This window comes from Pempheris klunzingeri, chromosome 2 (genome assembly GCF_042242105.1).
Source record: "Pempheris klunzingeri isolate RE-2024b chromosome 2, fPemKlu1.hap1, whole genome shotgun sequence".
NCBI lineage: Eukaryota > Metazoa > Chordata > Actinopteri > Acropomatiformes > Pempheridae > Pempheris > Pempheris klunzingeri.
The window spans coordinates 7,273,218-7,292,151 of record NC_092013.1 but is presented as its reverse complement, the minus strand read 5'-3'; the positions used below and the strand labels follow the sequence as shown (position 1 = coordinate 7,292,151).

Here is an 18,934-nt window from a genome sequence, read left to right as displayed (position 1 = left end):
TCATCAGATACCTGTAGTCCTCAGACTGTGGAAATCTGAACTCCTCTCTCCTCATTCTGGCCAGTATCGCCCCTCCTTCTCTTTGCAGGGTGACCAGTCGGGCGTCTTCCAGCACCTCTTTCATTGAGGACTTTTGTTCCTGAATGCGCTGCTGCACTTCCTGTTGCAGCCACATCAAAAGCAAAGCCAACACATCAGATCTGGTCCAGGATGTGCAGTACATTAATTACATAACATCACACTGTGAACATATATATTTTACCTGGGCAGTGTCTATCTTTTTGCTGCCATCCACTTTCTTGATGGCCTTCTGCAACAAGCTGTCTGCTCCTCGCAGGTCCCTCATGAATGAAACCAGTCTCTGAAATGAATTGAATTTTAAAACTCAGTGGAAGTGAATAAAAATACGATGCATCGTAACGAACCCAAGAGCTTTGAGGTGAAGAGACATAACATATGTGCCATCTGCTCCCTACAGAGAACATAACAGGCAGCGTACACAAGAGCAGACACGCTGAGGTGTATACAAACACAGCAGACTGCCTTCAGTGTGCTGCTAACATGTGGCAGAGAAAGACCTCAGAGATACTACACAATGGACCTGAGTGCAACTAAGACACCATCCTCAACATTATTGCATGATGTCACTCTTTTTGTGACCCTTTAAATTCTGATTCTGATTCTGATTCTGATTCTTAAAATGGAGCTTTATCTACTACACTCATCACGCACATCAAAAAAGAATGGTTACTTATCTAGTAAAATATCCATAATCCAACTTCCTCTCTAAATCCTTTCCATAACAGACCAGCTATTTTCAATTCTAATCCTAAAATACATTCATTTTCAGTCATCATTTGCCCATTCCCATTAAATTACACTGAAATATTGTATATTTAATGTGGCCTATACTATGTACTGTACACAACAGCCAGCTTCTGATAATGGACCTGAGCCAGTGAGGGTTGTACTGATCAGTGTTGCATGACCAGTATGAAATATCTGCCCCCTCTTACCGGTCAGTGATTCACATCATAATGAATAATGTAATTAATCTTGCAGATAGGAGTTTGCCATTTCCCCTTGTGACCTCCACTTAGAGACCGAAGCCAACAGAACAACAGAGATTGAGAGTGTTTGGTATGAGTGTGTGGATAACAAGTCATTCCCAGTGGGTGAGCTGTGGTTCAACAGCAGAATGCATGGGAAACTCCACAGTTAATCAAAGGGACTGTGGGATGTGATACCACAGCTGCAGCAGCTCTGTAAACACAGAGCGAACATTCAATACCTGATGGAACTGCAGCCAGTCAGTATGACTGTAAGTAAAGGTCCCTCCCAGGTCAGAGGTCAGCTGGGAAGCTTCAACTGTCTTGTTGAGAGCTTTCATTGAAGTCACCATGTCCATCTGATAGATAAAGATAAAAGAAAGGCATGAGGGAAGAGTCATCTCCGGTGTCAAATCAGATGATTGTTTGAATTTCTGACCTGTAACCCAGGCTGTTTTTCAGGTCGAGGACAAGTGTCTTTATCCACCAGCATTATGATACTATGGACAGCGTGGAGAGCTTGCTCCTGTGGTAGGAAGACAAAACATCAGGGCAGAATATCATGTGCTTTAATTCAACATAAGTGGCACTAATTCATCTGGTGGATGAGGTGGATGATTGTAACCACAAGTGTACACAATCTAAGTACAGAAGGCCTCCGGTGTGCATTACAGTGTGTTACGCATATCTTACTGTAAATGTGATAAAAATGGAGATTGCGCCCCCTTGTGCATTTTTGTGCTACTACCGAATCAGAAACTTGAACACAGCATCAAATGAACTTTTAACACTCTGTCTTTGTGTTTAACATTTTCAGACACACAGTGACCAATGCTGGCATCAAGTTCCTTATCTGTGAATCAAGGGATGCGACAATTTGGTATCTGTCTGCATCTAATGACATAATGCATATGTATATGTATATGTGTGTGTGTGTGTGTTATTAGATGAGTGCAGGCATTGTTGATTCTGACGTGTGCTTGCAGGTTTATTGTTTTAACCTGGGCCATCAGCAGAGCTTTGTAGAGGTGAGGTGACGGAGGCTTCTTCCTGGCATTGATGACCAAAGTCATTCCCAACTCTCTGACTTCTTTCCTACCAAAACGTTGAATCATATTAGGGCACATTCAAACATGTTCATCACAGTGGTTTTAGTGAGTTAACTGCATCATTCGAGGCTTTTAGGCTTATTTACTCCTTTCACTTTTTAAATCCGTGCTTATCTTTTATCTGTCTCTGGCATACACTCACACTCACCTCTCCTCACATCCTATTCCACACTTCGACGCCTTCACACAGCCCTCTTAACGGCCTCTTCTTGGGTTACTGTTGTGTGAGCCTACATCAGACATGGCTGCTAATTCTAGCAAGGCGCTGCATACCAGACAGTTGGCAGGCGGCCTAGCTAGAGACTGTTGTGGTATGGCTTTTTACTGGGGACAGAGGCAGGCCAAGCTATCTAGTAGAAAGGCTTTTTATACTTCAAAAGCTCCATTAAAGCCTTTGTAAACAAATAACTCAGCTGAAGTGTTCACTTGTGAGTACTGATACTCGTCGTGCAGAAGGTCAGCACAGGTCAGTGTTACTGCCTGTTGATCTTAAAGTATTACATGAATGATTCAATTATAACACTGTGATTATGTATAGAATAGGTTGTTTTATTAGTTGTAAACTATAGGAAAGGATGATCAACGAGGGATAACTTAGTCTGGATGTAAAAGCATGCTTAACGTGAGTCAAAACTTGCTCTTGACACTGGAGCTATTTCAAATTATACTCTGCTGCCATCTTGTGGCCAAGCTTCACAGCACCCATAGGAGCCACCCAATTAATTAACAACAGCTGTCCTCTGCTAGGCAGGAGAGGAGATCGCCACATAGTACTGTCTCAGACTAACAAAGGCCTCTCAATTACAGATATTGTGTCTTTTCTGAAACTGAGACCAGCATCGTTTCCAGTACCTTGGTATGGAGTGTAAGTAGAGCAGTAATTCACAGACATTCTGGGCTGACACAGAGGGGGACGTCCACTCCTTCCTGTCACCATGGACCTCCAACACCGCCCTGCCTGTCCTGTCCCTGCTGCCTAAGGGTTTTACAGGACGGGGAAAAAAGTTGCTGATATGTATTTGTTTTCCAAAAAGTTTCAAAGATAATCTCACCACACAGACACTTGGACAAGCAATGAAACAGTGAAAGTTTTGCTGAATGCCATAACTTTGCTTAAAATACAGTTCTTGAGGATTGGCAGTCATCCAAGTCCTTAATATCTTGAGGTTTTAAGTCAAAGGCCACTGCATTTGGACAATATCTTGAATAGCTTTTGGCTTTCATCAAGGAGGCTTAATGAGCTCAGTTGGATTTTACCATCTGGTCTTTCACACCTACATATGATGTGACTGTCACTGAGGTCACCTGGAGATCATACGAGACATATGATCATAAATAACAGTAGTAACATTATTTTAATCATAAGGTTTACAGTAACCATACAGAAGAGAATATTTGGGTGAATTCTCAGAAATGTATGTTAAATCGCAAGTACCTGGCAAACAAATAATGCCCCGCTCAAGCAGGCTACTGATGCCTCTGAAACTTGATTCCTCCGTTTGTGGAGAGTGCGGAGTGTCAGATCTTGCAGAGGGAAGTTGGCCTTGTGGAGAACATGGCTTTTCTGTCTTTGAGTTATGGAGCTTGGAGTCTGGTCCATCTGCGGCGGAGGGAGTTTCACTCCTACTCGACTGGGAGTCTGAATGTCAGTAAACACAAACATGTTTTTTCCCGCAAAAAGCAAAGAAAACCAAATAAATTAGAAAGTTACAAAAAAAAAGCTAGTTTGCATTTTATTTTGCATAACCATAAGACAGCTCTGAGATTTCCTGTATACCATCAGCTTTCGCCAACTTTATATTCTGTCCTGCAACATTTGTTCTTTTATACCAACAGTAATTACCCAGTTCTTCATAACTATTCATAGTCCTCTATTAACATGTATGCAGCTGCACAGCTGCGAGCAGACAGCCTTTAAAGATTGGACATGGTCTCTGTAACAAAACACAGCGGTGGCCTGGCTACTAAGCCTGGCTTTGATTTCAGACATCCTAATTGGCCTCTCCATAGAGCCAAACAAAGCCTTGCCTGTGCTCTCTCTCTTTGCTACTTTAATAGTCCATGACAAGCATGTCTCCACTCAAGATCTCAACATGCCCCTCTGAGGGCATGAGGGTGCATGCCAGCGGGTGCAGGGGACACAGAATTCTGCTTCTTGCATGTTATGCTGTCTCTCTACATTAGAGGAATGCTCTGCTGTGTTTTTTCACCCAGCGGGTTCAGGCCCTCCCTTACACTGGGGTGCAGCATGCTATTTCCGTTCACTCCCTCAAGTAATGGGAATAACGTGAATAACGTGCCAAAGACGCCAGACAGCAGTGGGAAGATCATACTCAAGTCTGATCTTTGACCTGTGAACCCTCTTTCTGAAGAGCCTTTATGATCTGTGACCCTCAGCGGAGGAGCGCATTCCCTCAAGCACGCGAGGTCACGGTCGTGTTTCAACCAGTCTGTTTGGTGTGAATGTTCTTTGTCCTTTCGAGCATTGAGCAACAGATCATAACAAACGACAGTGTGCAGTAATAACAATGTACAAACTTTGTGTGTGGGTGGGGGCTAAAAAGAAGAGAGTAAATGGGAAAAGAGGATGAATGATTGCTTGAATGTTCAGCCAGACTCTGCTTACCTTTTTTGGGGGACTTCCGTCTCTCCAGCTTCTGAGTCACCTGCTCCAACAGCTCACCTTTCTTACACTGCATTATGCTGGTGATTGTTTCAGGGCAGATATCACTGTGACTCCTGTTGTTGAGTTTATAGAGAAGTGGACTCCCTTTAGAGGTCTCTGACACGGTGGACAGAGACCTCACTTTAACTTTGTGTTTTCCTGATGGTTTCACAACTTCCACATTCTGATGTCGTTTAATCTCGCCATCGCAGTTCTCCAAGAGCACATCGGATCCTGGATGCACACTAGTATTATGCTCTGATTGGTGAGAAATAAGTTTTGCCTGGACTTTATCACTGTGCCTCAAGCCAGGGGTTGTTTTCAAACCCATGGGTGGTTCCTTCATAAGGTTTTCTGATTCTAAATTTGTAGGAAGGTCTTTGAGACGAGATCCAAAGTTTTCTGGTGTTGGTTCACAACAGTGTCTATACTGGCAGAGCTCATTACTTATCAAGGGTTTATTACAGTGGTTACACAAGTTTCCAAGTTCATCTGTTTGAGTGTCAAATGTACCCTTGGATCTTAACTCTTCCCCTTCGCAGAGACTGGCCTCCTCCAGGGCAGCCAGGAGGTCTACACTTCCCCTCTCAAAAGTGACTGGGTTTTTCAGTGCTGCCATATACGAGTCTCTGTACCTGCACTTCAAGTCTTGATCAGTGGGCTCATACCCCAGCCGTCTCTGGCTGCACGGTGTACAAGGCTTCTCTGCATACTGAAGAGTGCGACCACAGGGAACAGGTGGAGGTGGTCTGAGAGGTTTGAACAAAAGTGAATTGGGTGGATTTGGATGGCTGTCCTTCTCTTTGGCAATATCCACCAGGTCTACATAGTCACCTTCAATCTCTCGATAGTTACGACTGTCCCAGGTATTAGGAGAAACCCAACCCACAGGTTTCATTAAAGGTTTGGAGTATGATTTGGGAGTTCGTCTTTCATGGTCCATTCTGACAAGTTTGGAAGAGCAGTCCCCAGGTCTCAAAGATGCTGACATCCTGTCTTTTGAAGGAAGGAAAATGGCTTCCAACGGGAGGGTGGAGGAGTTAAAATGGGAGGGAACTGAGATCTGTTTAGGTTCAGGAGGAGCTTCCCGATAAGTGGGCATGATCTTAGGCTTGTCTAAAAACTCTGGGATGGCGATTTTAGCCCAGGGCAACTTGATCACGCCTTGATCTGTGCAAAGCAAGCAACGTGACAGAGGAGTCCCGTGACGTCCTTCATTGATGTCCTGCAGCCATTCCTCAGTGAAGATGCAGGGGTAAGAAGTCTCTGGGATAGGGGTCTCCTCCACTTCTCGACACCCCTCTTCCAGTAGACTTTTGAGGACAATGCGAGCTGCCTGGTCCCCGAAAGGTTCCACCTGTAGATAAAAGTCTCCAGGACGCAGCAGCAAAGGGTTCACGGGTGCTAACTGGATGACGGTTTTGTCATGGAGACACAGAGGCCAGCCCTCACAGCGGAAAACCACATCAGAGTATCCAGCCTGGGAGAGAAGGGATTTTCTTTTAATTTGCAAACATCTTTTATTTATTATCATCTAAATGTATCATCTAACAACCAACATCCCCACCACCCCAAACTGTATATGGACACTGTATATGGGTAGACAAGGGTGTCACTGTATATAAGAACAACATGAATGGGACATTCTGAGCCTTAGTAATGTCAAATTGAATACTGACAGTGCAACCTAAAAAAGTTAATATTAGATTAGTTATTTAATTTGGAAAAACGATTCCCTTCATTTCAGGCACAGGGGATGTAAACAGGAAGTCTGATGTTGCAATGGAGTCAGTGATTTACAATGTCAGCTACAGCCCTGTTCTTTGTTGCAATATTGCCATGCATGTACAGACAACTATTACTGTATTACTTTGATACTGAAGAAAAACACGCAAGTTCCCAAGCAAGTTCTGCAGTTACAAAGAGTCTAAGTCTCAGATGTCTAAGCGTATTCATGGATGTTTATTCACAGTCACTGGTAAAACAATATGTGCGTCATGTACGTGTGTTCAGATATGACTGAGTTCTGCCTTTGTTAGAACAATTTTTGACTCGAATACTCATACAACTGTACAGGCTGGCCTTTATAAATCTAACAATTCACACGGTTACCACCCCAACTATCCCCTTGTTGAATCTTTTGGTGTTGTTAACTGTGCAAAGATTTACTGTTCATGTATATTTAATTACAGCTGTATTAAAGTCTGTATGCTATAAATAATGTGTTTAATATGTTAAAGGATTTTCAAAGCTGAATCTCATTGCTACTCAAACTCTTTGGTAAAGAGCAGAACCTTTTCTCACTGAGCAGCAAATTGCATATATACAGTAAGTGTCTCGTAGGTGTCCAGTGCATCTAACGGAAACCAAAAAATGTGAGTACATGCAATATATTCTAAGAGAGAGGAGAAAATATGTGTGTGTGCAGCTGTATGGACTGAAATGTGTTGATACTCACGCATGCAGCCTGCTGGACACTCTCCAGCAGGTGTTTGGAGGGGATGAGGAAGTCCAGCAGGCAGTGTAAGGCATCACCGTGGTAACGCTCCTCAATGGTGCGAAACAGCTGGCTGAGGACAGTTGGCGCCGTGGCCTCGAAAGGCGGGAAGAGGGCAGAGAGGGCACTCTGGATGGACGCGTCCAGAGATTCTGGGTTCTGGAGGACAAGAAGAGACGATGATCGGTGTGATGAGATTTGTGTGATAACATTATGGTCTGGTTTGTTTTGTTTTGGTTTTGTTAGACAATTTCATATAAAAACGCCAATACTGTCAGAGCAATGAGTTTTTATCCTGTCTTGTACTGTGGGGCTACATATGTAGACCATACAGATTTACTTAATTACAAAACACTCCTTGTCTGAGAAAAAAGAAAAATAAACTAAATTAAATCTATTGTATGTAATTGCAGAGATCAAAGTAAAATACTTTACCACAAATTTCTCAAGAATACCACTGCAAAAGTAAGTTAAGGAGTGGTGTGATCTGCACATTCTTTTCAAATGAGAATTGTATTGACCTTTCAACCAAGGCACATCGACAATAAAATATTCAATTCAGACAGAATAAATCTTCAAGTACAGCCCTCTTGTCTCACATAATTAAAACAGCTTCCCTCAAACTGAAATCCTGGTTTTGCAGTTATTTGATGGTGTTGAACATGATTTAAATCTTTATTGAATGCCTTTTTAATGATCTCATTTGCAGCAAGATTAATTCTAAATTGACTGGAAATATGAATATGCATAGTTGTTAGAGTGGAAGTAGTGGAAAATGTCATGACCCGTCCTTGGGTTTTGCTGTTTGCCCTTCTTGCTTCTTTATTTCCTGCTTTATTTTGGTTTCATTCCCTTTCCCCTCGTTTCTGGTACATTCACTTCCTCCCATTGTGTGTTTTCCCGCCACAACTGATAGTGCCTCCAACCCTTCCACCTGTGTCTCCTTACCTGCCTGCCCCAGTGTATTTAGTCTGTGTCTCCCCTGTCCTCTGTGCCAGTTCGTCTTCGTTCCCCGTGACAAGTGTTCCAGCAGTTTTTCTTGTGTACTACATTCCTGGTTTTTTAATTCCTGCTCTTGCCTTTGACTCTGTCTCTGCCTTGCCCCTCCTGGATTTGTTTGCCTTCTCTCTGACTGCCTACCCGTGTACCGAATCTGCTAGTAAAGACTTTTACCTTATCTGCCATTTGTCTCGAGTCGTGCTATTGAGTTCACCCGCTTGTGGTTTCCCAACCTTTAAACACATTCACCAAATTTCACAGTGACTGTAGAGTCACCACCTGTCCTCAAAGGAGTCCAGTTATCATCTGCTGTTTATGTTTACACCATCTTAAATATCTACACTTTTGTTAATTTTGGGCAAATGCAAGTTTTCGATTAAATGTTGTGTGCTGGTACTTGTGTTTCAGCTAAGGTCAACCATGGCATTTCATAGTGACCGTGACCACGTGTGCCACGTGTGTGTGAACATCAGTTCTTTCAATGAGTAATGATGGCCATGAATTTCAAAGGTTAATGTCTATTTGGTCTTCACTTGTTGGCTATGATATGTGCAGATGCAAAATGACAGGACAGATACATTTCTTGGCCTTTTATCCCTCGTCATGCTTGTAGTAAATCCCTCAAAGTGGAACAAAAAGAAACGGTAATATAATTTCCTGCATGAGTGCACTTTAGGACCAGTGAATTATTACTGGGCCCCTACCTGCATCATCAAAGGAAATATAATCTCTAACAAACTAGAACTTGCAGCAAAAGATCGAATTCACCAAAATCTAAACAGGACGAATAATTCTCTCCACTTAACATAAAGCTTTGAGGTGAATGAAAAACTGTCATATTTAGCGGATCAAGAGGGGGATTCAGCGTGAGCCTAATCAAAAGCTTTCCACTTTATCTGGAGATAATTAACTCTGCCCAGTATGAGTATGTGAAACTTGTTTCATGTCTGGCCAGGATATGCTCCATTTGTAACAGACCGGGTAACAGAAGTGTCTGATCTTATTCAAAGTGGCAAGAGAGGAGGCAAAGCGGACGGTCCATCAAAAGCGCCCATAAAGATGCAACTGCGTAAAATGACACCATTTTCTGTCAAGTGGCACACTTGGTGCTAATGTTTGCTGCATGCACAAACGTCTGCATTGGATAAGCCACTAGCTCCAGCTGTGTCATGGGTGATGTCCAGCTACACACATGGAAACGTTTCAGATGAAAAGATACCATCTTTAAAGCAGTTTCGGTGAACCAGCCTGACGGCATGAATTTGGGATGGTTGATGGATGTTGTGAGATGTGAGGGCTGTCAATATGGATTAGTAAAACAGCCAGGCATTTCAATGGAATGCACATACTGTACTTTTGATTTGATTGTGCAACATTGGAGCTACAGTACAATGACTTTCAGCCTTTGTAAGTTACTTGCAAATTATCAGTCAAACAATTAATTTGATGGAGTGTGGAAAATCAGACAATCACAGTCTTCAAGATCCTTTAGGCAGCATGGATCCTGTATCTGTGCCAACATTCATGGCATCCTGTCCAATAGTTCATAATGATGGTATAGCAATCAACTGACATTGCCATCCCCACAGCTGTGCCTCTGGCTTGGCTACAAATTACCACACATACACTTCATCTTTCTACATAAACCAAAATATTCTAGGTACTTTAGTCTATCTAGATACATGTATATACTAGGTAACGGTGTTTAATATGCCCTTCACAGTCTAATGTTGGATAGAGGTGTACAGTACTTCTACATTATGATTTAGCACCTGTAATGTGCATTAAAATGTGAAGCTTTGTTCTTTTATATGTCTCTGGAATAAAATTCATGTTGAGTTAACGGTTGAAAATAAGGACTTAACACTTATTTTGGATCTCGGCAGGTCTCAGCCACCGACCACAGCGGCCATGCTATTCATACAGTCAGTTCACAGAGCCCTGCTGTGTTAATCTCCCAGCCTCACAAAGGAGTCTGTTTTTAGCCCCCTCCTCATTTAGCTTGATGGCCTAACCAAGACCAGTGAGCAGCCCAGGGTAAACACAAGTGCAGCAGCATCAAAGACCTCACACTGGTGAGCACTGGGACCGTGCTGGCTGTGTGGCTAACAAATGCTTATGTGAACACCTTAGACAGTCAAAAACATTTGGAACAAAGGTCATACAGTCGTTTCATGATTCACTGAAAAATTCAGTAAATCATTCAGCTTTGGTTGCACTTTGTTTCTTTGCAGTGACAATTAACTACAACTTCTGTCAGCCGTCTGAAAAGAGCTGCAGATCAACAGCAGTAAACGTGGGAAGTGAAAAATCAATACTTGACCACTTATGCTAAGTCTTTGTATCTCTTGTAGACATTGCATGTCCTCAGTAGAAAAGAATGCTTCCTTATTCTGATTGTGCACATCTGTCACAATAGATTAGGAAATGGAGAGCAGAATACCTTCGAGGCTGGCTCCTGACTGGTAATGCATCACAGCTGTTTCAGACTGACTGCAGCTATTCAACTGTGGGTTCTACTGTATTCCTCAAAGCTAATATCTAATACAACACGGCTCTGTGAAATGACTGTACAGGCCTGAGACACTCAGTTTCCCTTTGTATAAGTTTTATTTGAGCAAGTGTAGTTGGGCATCTGTGCTGTTACTGATGGAAACCTGTGTATTTCATCAAGGATTCCACAGAATGGTTAGAGCGTGTCCACTCCTCTGAAGCCTGATGTTGAATCAGTCCTGGGCTGCAATTCTACCTTAACCTAAAGTTTTAGTGACTTTGTATAATAACATTATAATGTAATTTAATAAGAAGTTTAATCATCTGAGATTTAGACCTCTTTTTTGTTACACTTTGGCTGAAATGACTAACACTTACGCCTGGATAAACTTCTCAAAACAAAGGAGGTTAAAAGCAAGAGAAAAGCATGAGGTATTCCCCCGACCCCCCTCACCCGACTAGGACTCATCCCTGTGGGTGGTTTGGCCAGTGATATTCATATGAGAGAGAACCCCTTGAGATTGGACCCGGTTCAGACAGGCTAGCCAGCCAAATGAACTGAGGGTAGGGAGGGTAACTGCCGGTGTTGTGAGTTCCTCTGTATCTCATTACATCTGAAAAACTGCCAGACAACATGCCAAACAGGCCTGAGCTGTGAAAGGTTCAGCCTGAATTCTTCTGAGACAAAGCAAAATTTAGTCCTGAATGGGTCTGTCAGTTTGTTATTTAAAAACATACATTTCAGTTATAATCATGGTCATATTTATGACAATAGAATAGAAAATGATAGGCCTGGGACAATGGGTAAACGTGATAGCTGAGTATTTGCAGTGCTCAGTAAGCAAGCTATTTTGGATCTGAAAAAGTACATATCCAGAACTTTATGAACTTTATGTGATACCCTGAAAGGCAAACCTGCAAATATTCAGCATCTGCAGTAGGAACATGAAAACACACATGGACATCTCTTTTCCAAATATGTGTTTGTTTCCTCTATCTGTACTATCACAACTCTCCCAAATCATGGTGACAACAGAGGGCTAGTTTGGTGAAGAGGTTGTACACCAAATATGTGCACATATGTACACCAAAGCCTTAATAAGCCTTTATACACCCTACGTTCTGAGATGTATGCTCAAGTGAATATTGGTGCAAGATATACAGGCAACAACAAACATGCTGAAGCTGTAGGAGGGATAAAATATTAATGATCATAATCCAAATATCTAGAAAATGCAGTGCTAGCTCCCAGTGTTCTGTCAAAACAGCATTATAATGTTGGTGAACTGGGTTTATCTATTGGTTACCACTAAGCATCTATATAGAACATCTATACACTAAGCTATTATACAGCCTGACAGTGCTACTTAAGCATCATTGTCATGCTAGATAATATGCCATTTTATACCATCTCAACTGATAAATGTTTCTAGATTTCTTCTGTTCACATTGGTCAGTGTAATGTGTTGCTAAATGTTATGGGGGTGATGTAACTAAAGAAAATAATATAGTACAATCATTTTACAAAATAAACAAAAACATTTTTCGATCAACATGCCCACATTCTGTCTCTGGTCAGGATGCCAGGAAGCTGTAACGCCCATTTAAATTGCGCAGTACGTCTGCTGTTTCCCATCAAACACTGGGACTTGAGTTTAGTCTCTCAACTGTTTTTTTTTTTTGTCTACAGCTCAAACATTCCTTTTGTGTTTTTGACAGCCCCTCCCATGACAAAAACAGCTATTTGTTCAGGCCAATGAGGGCACCCAGACACAACCATTTCCCTACATCGCTATGATACATAACTTTCTCTGTGTATCAGTTTACAGTATCTAGCCCTAGTTTCCTTATGTTGACAAAAACAGAGTTGTTACCTTTTTTCCAAGGTATTTTACTTCTACAATCAGCCAGTGAGCATTCAATCAAGCTTAAATCCTGAACTTTTATCTTGGCCTGCAGAGCCAGTGGGGTTTAATCAATGTGCAGCTGACCACCACATTCCAGCGCCACCTCCTCGACACATCCAACACAAGGGGATTCCCTCTCTGCCCACTGTACCCTGTGATTTAACTCTAGAGAGAGCTCCAACAAAGGTCATTGTTTGACCTGAATTGGAATGCTGGTGTGGACAACAGGCATTTGTTAAAAAGGCTCACTGTCTCTTTATCTTGTCCGCCCCCTGGGAGCTTCTCTAGATAATTGCAGGGTTTCTCCATATTGCCTTGGGCTTCGGCCAAAGAAAGTCAGGACCCAGATTTGAGCCCCAGTATAAACAAGCTGTCGAGGTGTGTAATGTCCAATGTGTGTCTGTGTCATCAGCCACAAAGGCTCAAAAGATTAGAACAGGTAATCTGTCCAGTATGTGATTGTTAAGAAGATTAGCTTCAGCTAAACGGGCACAGCTCCGGATGCGACATGCTGAAAGGATTTGTTGATGTCTCTCTCTGTCTTGACTAGTCATCACATTATCTTGAAATCCTCGTAAGAAATGGACTGTCCCTCCGCCTCTGGGCTGAAACCAGAACATAAGCAGAAGTGACAGTTGAGTCAAGACCTGCCAGGAAATCCTGAAGACTGCCTGAATTTTTATGCATGCATGGACATGCAGATATGTCCAAGAGTCTCGGATGACACACCACCAAGTCAGCCATGACAACAGCCAATCACAGCGCAGACACAGAGGACTGATGGGATATGAGAGATTGACAAATTATGATGGGAAGAAGAAAGGATATTAATGTCAAGTGAATCATGTCCATTTGTGGTTTAGAAGGAAGCCACAATAAATGCATTTGCAGGGTATACATTACTAATACTGCCTTCACATGAAACCCAAAAGGGAGAAGATGTTGAGTCTTGGAGCAATCATAAGTAATCGTAATCATACATTAAGATCACAGACTTAGTCATCTTATAATCTAAAACATGTTGCTAATATCTCTCAGTTATTCCAGATCCCCGTAAACATTCAGTATCTCCTGTTTGGCTGTGAGACAGTGCTGTCTTTGTGTATGATCCATTCTTGTTAAACTCAGCAGAGGGGCACTCCATTCAACTAAGCCATCTTAAATCCTTTTAACCAATAAAAAGGCCCCTACAAGACAAAACTCCCACATCATTTCTTAGAGTCACTGCTGCCAGGAGTAAACTTGGTGTGTGTTGGCTAACAGACTTTTAATTTGGCAGGCTTCCTATTATTCATTCACTCATTCATTCATTTTGTAGTTCACAAGAATTCCTGCTATGTTTGGAAAGTGAAGAGGCCACATAAACAGTGTGTCAAGTTTCTGGTTTCGCCTTTTGTTCTAATATTGCACAGGATCCAAGAATTTAAAACTGGCCCGTTTCTACAGTACTGTGTGAGGCTGAGCTGAGATTTGATTTCACAAGTGACTCATTAATCGACTCTCAGTCTGTAAATAATGAACAATGAACGCCTTGCTTGAAATATTAAACCATGTAAATTGGAGGTCTCAAAACAACGCTGCTGACAATATCTGTCTTTTACCATCTCGCAGGGCAATCAACCAAGTGTGTCTGGATCCGACATTAAGTTGCTGCTGTCATCTCTCCTGAAATATAAAAACACTGACTGACCGCTGCCCTTCATGGCAACCACATGTTATGAAATGTAAAATGTATAAAACAGTTCTCTGAAGCAATGTCTGCATGACAGTCTGAACTGAGGATACTACTGTGTTGGATGCACTCAACAAAAACACTGATTGTCACCTTTCCTGTCATGCCAGGTCAGTATATTTTTCCGCAGTGTCACAGGATCAGACTGGGTTATAAGTGCGACAAGGCAGTGCAGAAGGGTTCATAGTTGGCACAGGTGTGGCTTTAAAACACAAAATCCCAAAAGATAAAAGTGCGCCACAAAACAAAAACTGGAATGTAACAACTGCTGGATTGTCTTGACTGATTCATAATGAACCGCTCCCTGTTATCATGACAAAATAGTATGCTGGATCTCAGCTCGCTTCCACACGCTCGCATTCTGCCAAACTATCACGAACGAAAAAGCCTAAATGATTTGTTTTTGAGGCGGCAACACACCGTGATAGCTCCTAGCACTAGTTCAACTCACAATGATAAAATGGCCAAGACATTGAAAAGGATTACTAATACAAGTAAAGGGAGACAGTGAGAAGTCCAGTAAACCCGAGCACAGGGGATTTGGTCAGCATATGAGTGTGTTTATAAAGAATGTACTAAACACAGACATCTGCTACTCTTCGTTCTTGAGCTTTGCATAGTTTTCTAAGTCCAAATAGTCCAAACTCCAAACAAAGCTACAGCAGTCTACATGGCATCCTCCACATTTGGAAAAAGTGAAACAGAAAATAATGATGGAGAGCTACTGCTGAGTTTTTAACTCATTGTATTGTCGAACCAAGTTAAAAAATATCTAAAAACTGACGGTCTTATCCTCCAGTAAGTGTTGCCTTGTCACACAGGGAGCCGTCTCATGAGATCTGATTGAAGTTGTTAAGCTGGTTTTGAATTAAAGCAAGCAAAAACACATTTTTATGATAAGAGATTGATGTGTCATCACCACTGGGCTAGCTGTAATACAACTGCTATTCTCTTAAAGCAATAAAAAGCAACCAGAAGAGCCACAACAGTAACTTTTAAACACAGTCTGCGAAGGAAATGGCAATGCTGCAGTGATTGTGTTTCTAGAAACAATGCATGCTGAAAACTGCCTCACAGGCAGCCTATAGCTGCACAGACATTTCCTCCCTAACGCTTGGCCATGGCTCTGTTTTGAAAATACTCTGCACAGCCTCTGTTGAGTTTGACCCACTTTTGTTATACAGAGATAATAAACACACTGAAAATATGCTTCACAGCTCCATGACAACTCTCAGAACCTTGACTTGCTGACTGAAGAAAAATAGAAATAACCCGGCTCACAAAGCAGATGTCTGCAATTATACATATTTTCTCTATAACTCACATCAGTTTATTGTGCCGGGTTCCCATGTCTGCCTCCGTAGAAATTTGGCAAAATCACAGCAAGTGAAGCAGTGGGCAGGAGGTATTATTTGTCTGCCAGAGGGAGCACAGACGATATTACTGTAAAGACGTGATGACTTGTTATAGACGGCGGGGAGAGCTACTGATGACTATCCCATGGCTGTTAAAGAGTGAGAGACACACACAGCCGTGGAGCTTTAAAGCCAGGCCAGCACATGCACTGTCAGCCAATCAAATGTGGATGCTCTCACACAGCATGTCCACTGCGTTTCAAACAGTTAATAGATTATGACATGGGCATGCATACTATAAGCTATGAGTCTGAAAAATGCACTGTGACTGATGAGCGTATCTGAGTGGTCACACAAGCTGACTGATGTTATGGAGCAGCTATGCGATGTTCCGTGAGAGTCTGTGAGTGTTGCTATCAGTTCTCAAGAGACTTAAAGCTGCTATGATAGATATTTTTATATTTGTAAATATTTATATGTTAACAGATGAGAGCATGTGTGTGAAAGGTGGTCACTAGTTATCACACACCCACAGAGATTTATGACCCGACTCCGCAGCTCTCCTCAGCTCTACCAAGAATTTTAGCACCGTTCAGCACTTTATTTTGGTTTTACAGCACTCAACTTCACTGTCTTTAATTCTGTCTCACCACGCTCATTAGCAACATTTCCCAATGAAGCCAGCAGGTAGTAAATCCACTGTATGCTTGCTGCCCAACAGCACACAAAGTTAGCGGCTACCTTGTCAACATAGTGGAGCATTTAGCAGATGGAGAGCCAGATAGCCAGATAGCAAATATTGGACTTACATTCATTAAATGGACACAAATACAGCAACAAATGAATACTAATGTTGCTCTGTCTCAGTTGAATGTCTAATTAGGAAACTGTTTCTAACACATTCCTATTTCAGCTTTATAAGATTGTAGTCGATGCTGTGTTTACTGCTTTTAGTGCTTCACCCAAGTAACCCCAAAACGCATGAATGAAGATTTAAATCAGTCTCCTTGTTATGAATTAAGAAAAAACATAATCAAAAATGTGTGTGTTTGCCTTGTGAAAGCTAAATCTAACACTGCTCACTTCTTATTATGAAATAACCTTTGCTAATGACAGTTGGCATTTTTACCATTTCAGATGAATCACAAAAAAACCTGTCAAGCTCAAGCTAAACATGTTTTGGCACATCCAAAACCCAAGGGCAACTCACACACACTTTGATCATTTGCATTCACTTTGAATAGATTTTGTATGCTGCAGCAGGCACTAACACTGCAAATGCTATCTGCCCTGCACCAGATCACCATGTTTACCATACACTGAATTAACACAAACACGCTGCTGCGAGGCTGAAGAAAGCACTTGACCTTGCTGGTGAATGCGTGACTCTCGGTCGTGCTTGTCACACAATAACTAAATGCAAATACAACACACACCAGCGAGCTAGAGCTCTGGATTTTGTATTGTTGCCGAGTGTTTACCCAAGATAGAAACTCCTGGTCATGAACAGCGCTGTAATCTAATAATTTAGACTCGGCAGGGTCATGACTGTAAATTGGAGGGTGGTCACAGGAAAACAACACCAGTCATGCAATAAGTAAAACAAACAGTTGGGGTAATAAAAGCTGGTCAAACACGTGTGGCTGTGGATGTGAAAAGAGGACAAACTACAGTGGTGATCATAACAAGCAGCCAAGTCTAGACTCCTTTAAACATCCTTCTTCTCTGCTCGCTGCATTTACGTAGCATGTTGGACAGATAAAAGTTTTCCAACAATGTGCGCTTATAGCCAGTTTTTGAAAATCATATTATTATTTGTCGTACTCCTAATCTGCATGTATTCAACAGCAGCAGCAACCAGCAAATAAAAGGTCAAAGAAGCCACATCCTCCAACAAACACATCGTGAAAATGTCTAACATGTTCCCATCCTGTGGCTCATTCACTGTCATTAATTAGTTTCTGTTATTACCAGGATTAGACCCCTCCTCGTCAGTCGTAAAAAGCCCTTTGGTTTGAACTTTTCAAAGTGCCAAACACTGAACTGGAGAATTCCATTATGTGCACATGCAAAGCAGTCAAATGAGTTATACACAAAAACACTCTCCACTTTCTGAAGTATGTGTGCCATCCACATCAATTAAGCAGTATTCAAAGGACTTTAAGATGCGAAACAAAAGACAATGTGCCTCTCTCTGTCTCTTTGTCAGTGTGCACACACTTAAAAAGCTTGAGATGCTGCGGGCTGTTGATGTGAGACAGTCCCACCAACTGTGCTCAGGATAACAAAAAGATTTTAAGAGTGGAGTCACATTAGCTTTGTGCTGCCTTTGTATGTCACGCAGATAAAGTTTCATAGAAAGAGAACAAAGAATCATGACATTAATGCTGTGTGACTAAAAAATGCTGCTGGAAACATTGAAATACTTTTTGTTGTTGTTGTTGTTGTGTAAACTAGGCTTACAACATCTGAAACTTCAGTCACACGTTACTGGCAAAGCCACAGAGGGAAACAAAGTCACTTGTCCACACCGGAGGCTCACGCTCACAGTTACTGGGTCAGTGGAGCACTTTAACTTTTAAAACAGAGAGCAACAGACAAGATTTAGAACCAGTTGTAAAACATTAGTATGTCTTTACCATCTTTGCAGGAGTTTCTCCTCTACCAGGCAGAGGGTTTTCTCATTTTTGGTCCTGATAATCCTCTCCGGACAGCCTCCCTGGACTCTGTGCCATGTTTAGTGCATCAACAGCAGCAGCTGACTGAAGTACATCCACATGACAGTGAGTTGTCTTGATCAAAAAGTAACTGAAGTCATTCCCATTCTTCACAGACTTTCCACAAGTCTGAGTGAGTAGCACAGAAATCAGCAAATTGTCATGCTGCCTGTTGATCCTCTAGCTCCTCTTTCACTTCTCACTCTTTTCGAATCTCTGGCTACTTTGAGTGTTTGGGGGTGAGAGAGAGAGAGAGAGAGGGAAGGACAGAGTGTCTGAGAGGGGGAGGAGAAAAGCTTTCCCTTTCAGAGGAAATCCCCCTCGAGGCTTTTCAGAGTTTCTTCGCTCTCTCTCTCAAGCACACACAGGCTTTATCACATACCCAAGCACACCCACAGACACAATATGCCA

The 18,934-nt window shown here is 42.0% G+C and overlaps 1 protein-coding gene across 1 annotated transcript in view; it reads right to left on the bottom strand.

Moving 5' to 3' along the window:
* Window positions 1-18,704, bottom strand: part of quo (quattro) — a 30,782-nt gene extending 12,078 nt beyond the window's left edge. Inside the window, exons 1-10 of the mRNA XM_070847319.1 lie at window positions 18,446-18,704; window positions 7,282-7,479; window positions 4,785-6,303; window positions 3,594-3,797; window positions 3,011-3,134; window positions 2,051-2,144; window positions 1,489-1,575; window positions 1,292-1,408; window positions 263-361; window positions 12-160 (exon numbers count right to left, since the gene is read on the bottom strand). Coding sequence (XP_070703420.1) covers window positions 12-160; window positions 263-361; window positions 1,292-1,408; window positions 1,489-1,575; window positions 2,051-2,144; window positions 3,011-3,134; window positions 3,594-3,797; window positions 4,785-6,303; window positions 7,282-7,479; window positions 18,446-18,448 — 2,594 coding nt within the window. The 5' untranslated portion in view covers window positions 18,449-18,704. The remainder of the gene's footprint in view (window positions 1-11; window positions 161-262; window positions 362-1,291; window positions 1,409-1,488; window positions 1,576-2,050; window positions 2,145-3,010; window positions 3,135-3,593; window positions 3,798-4,784; window positions 6,304-7,281; window positions 7,480-18,445) is intronic.
* Window positions 18,705-18,934: the final 230 nt, after the last annotated feature.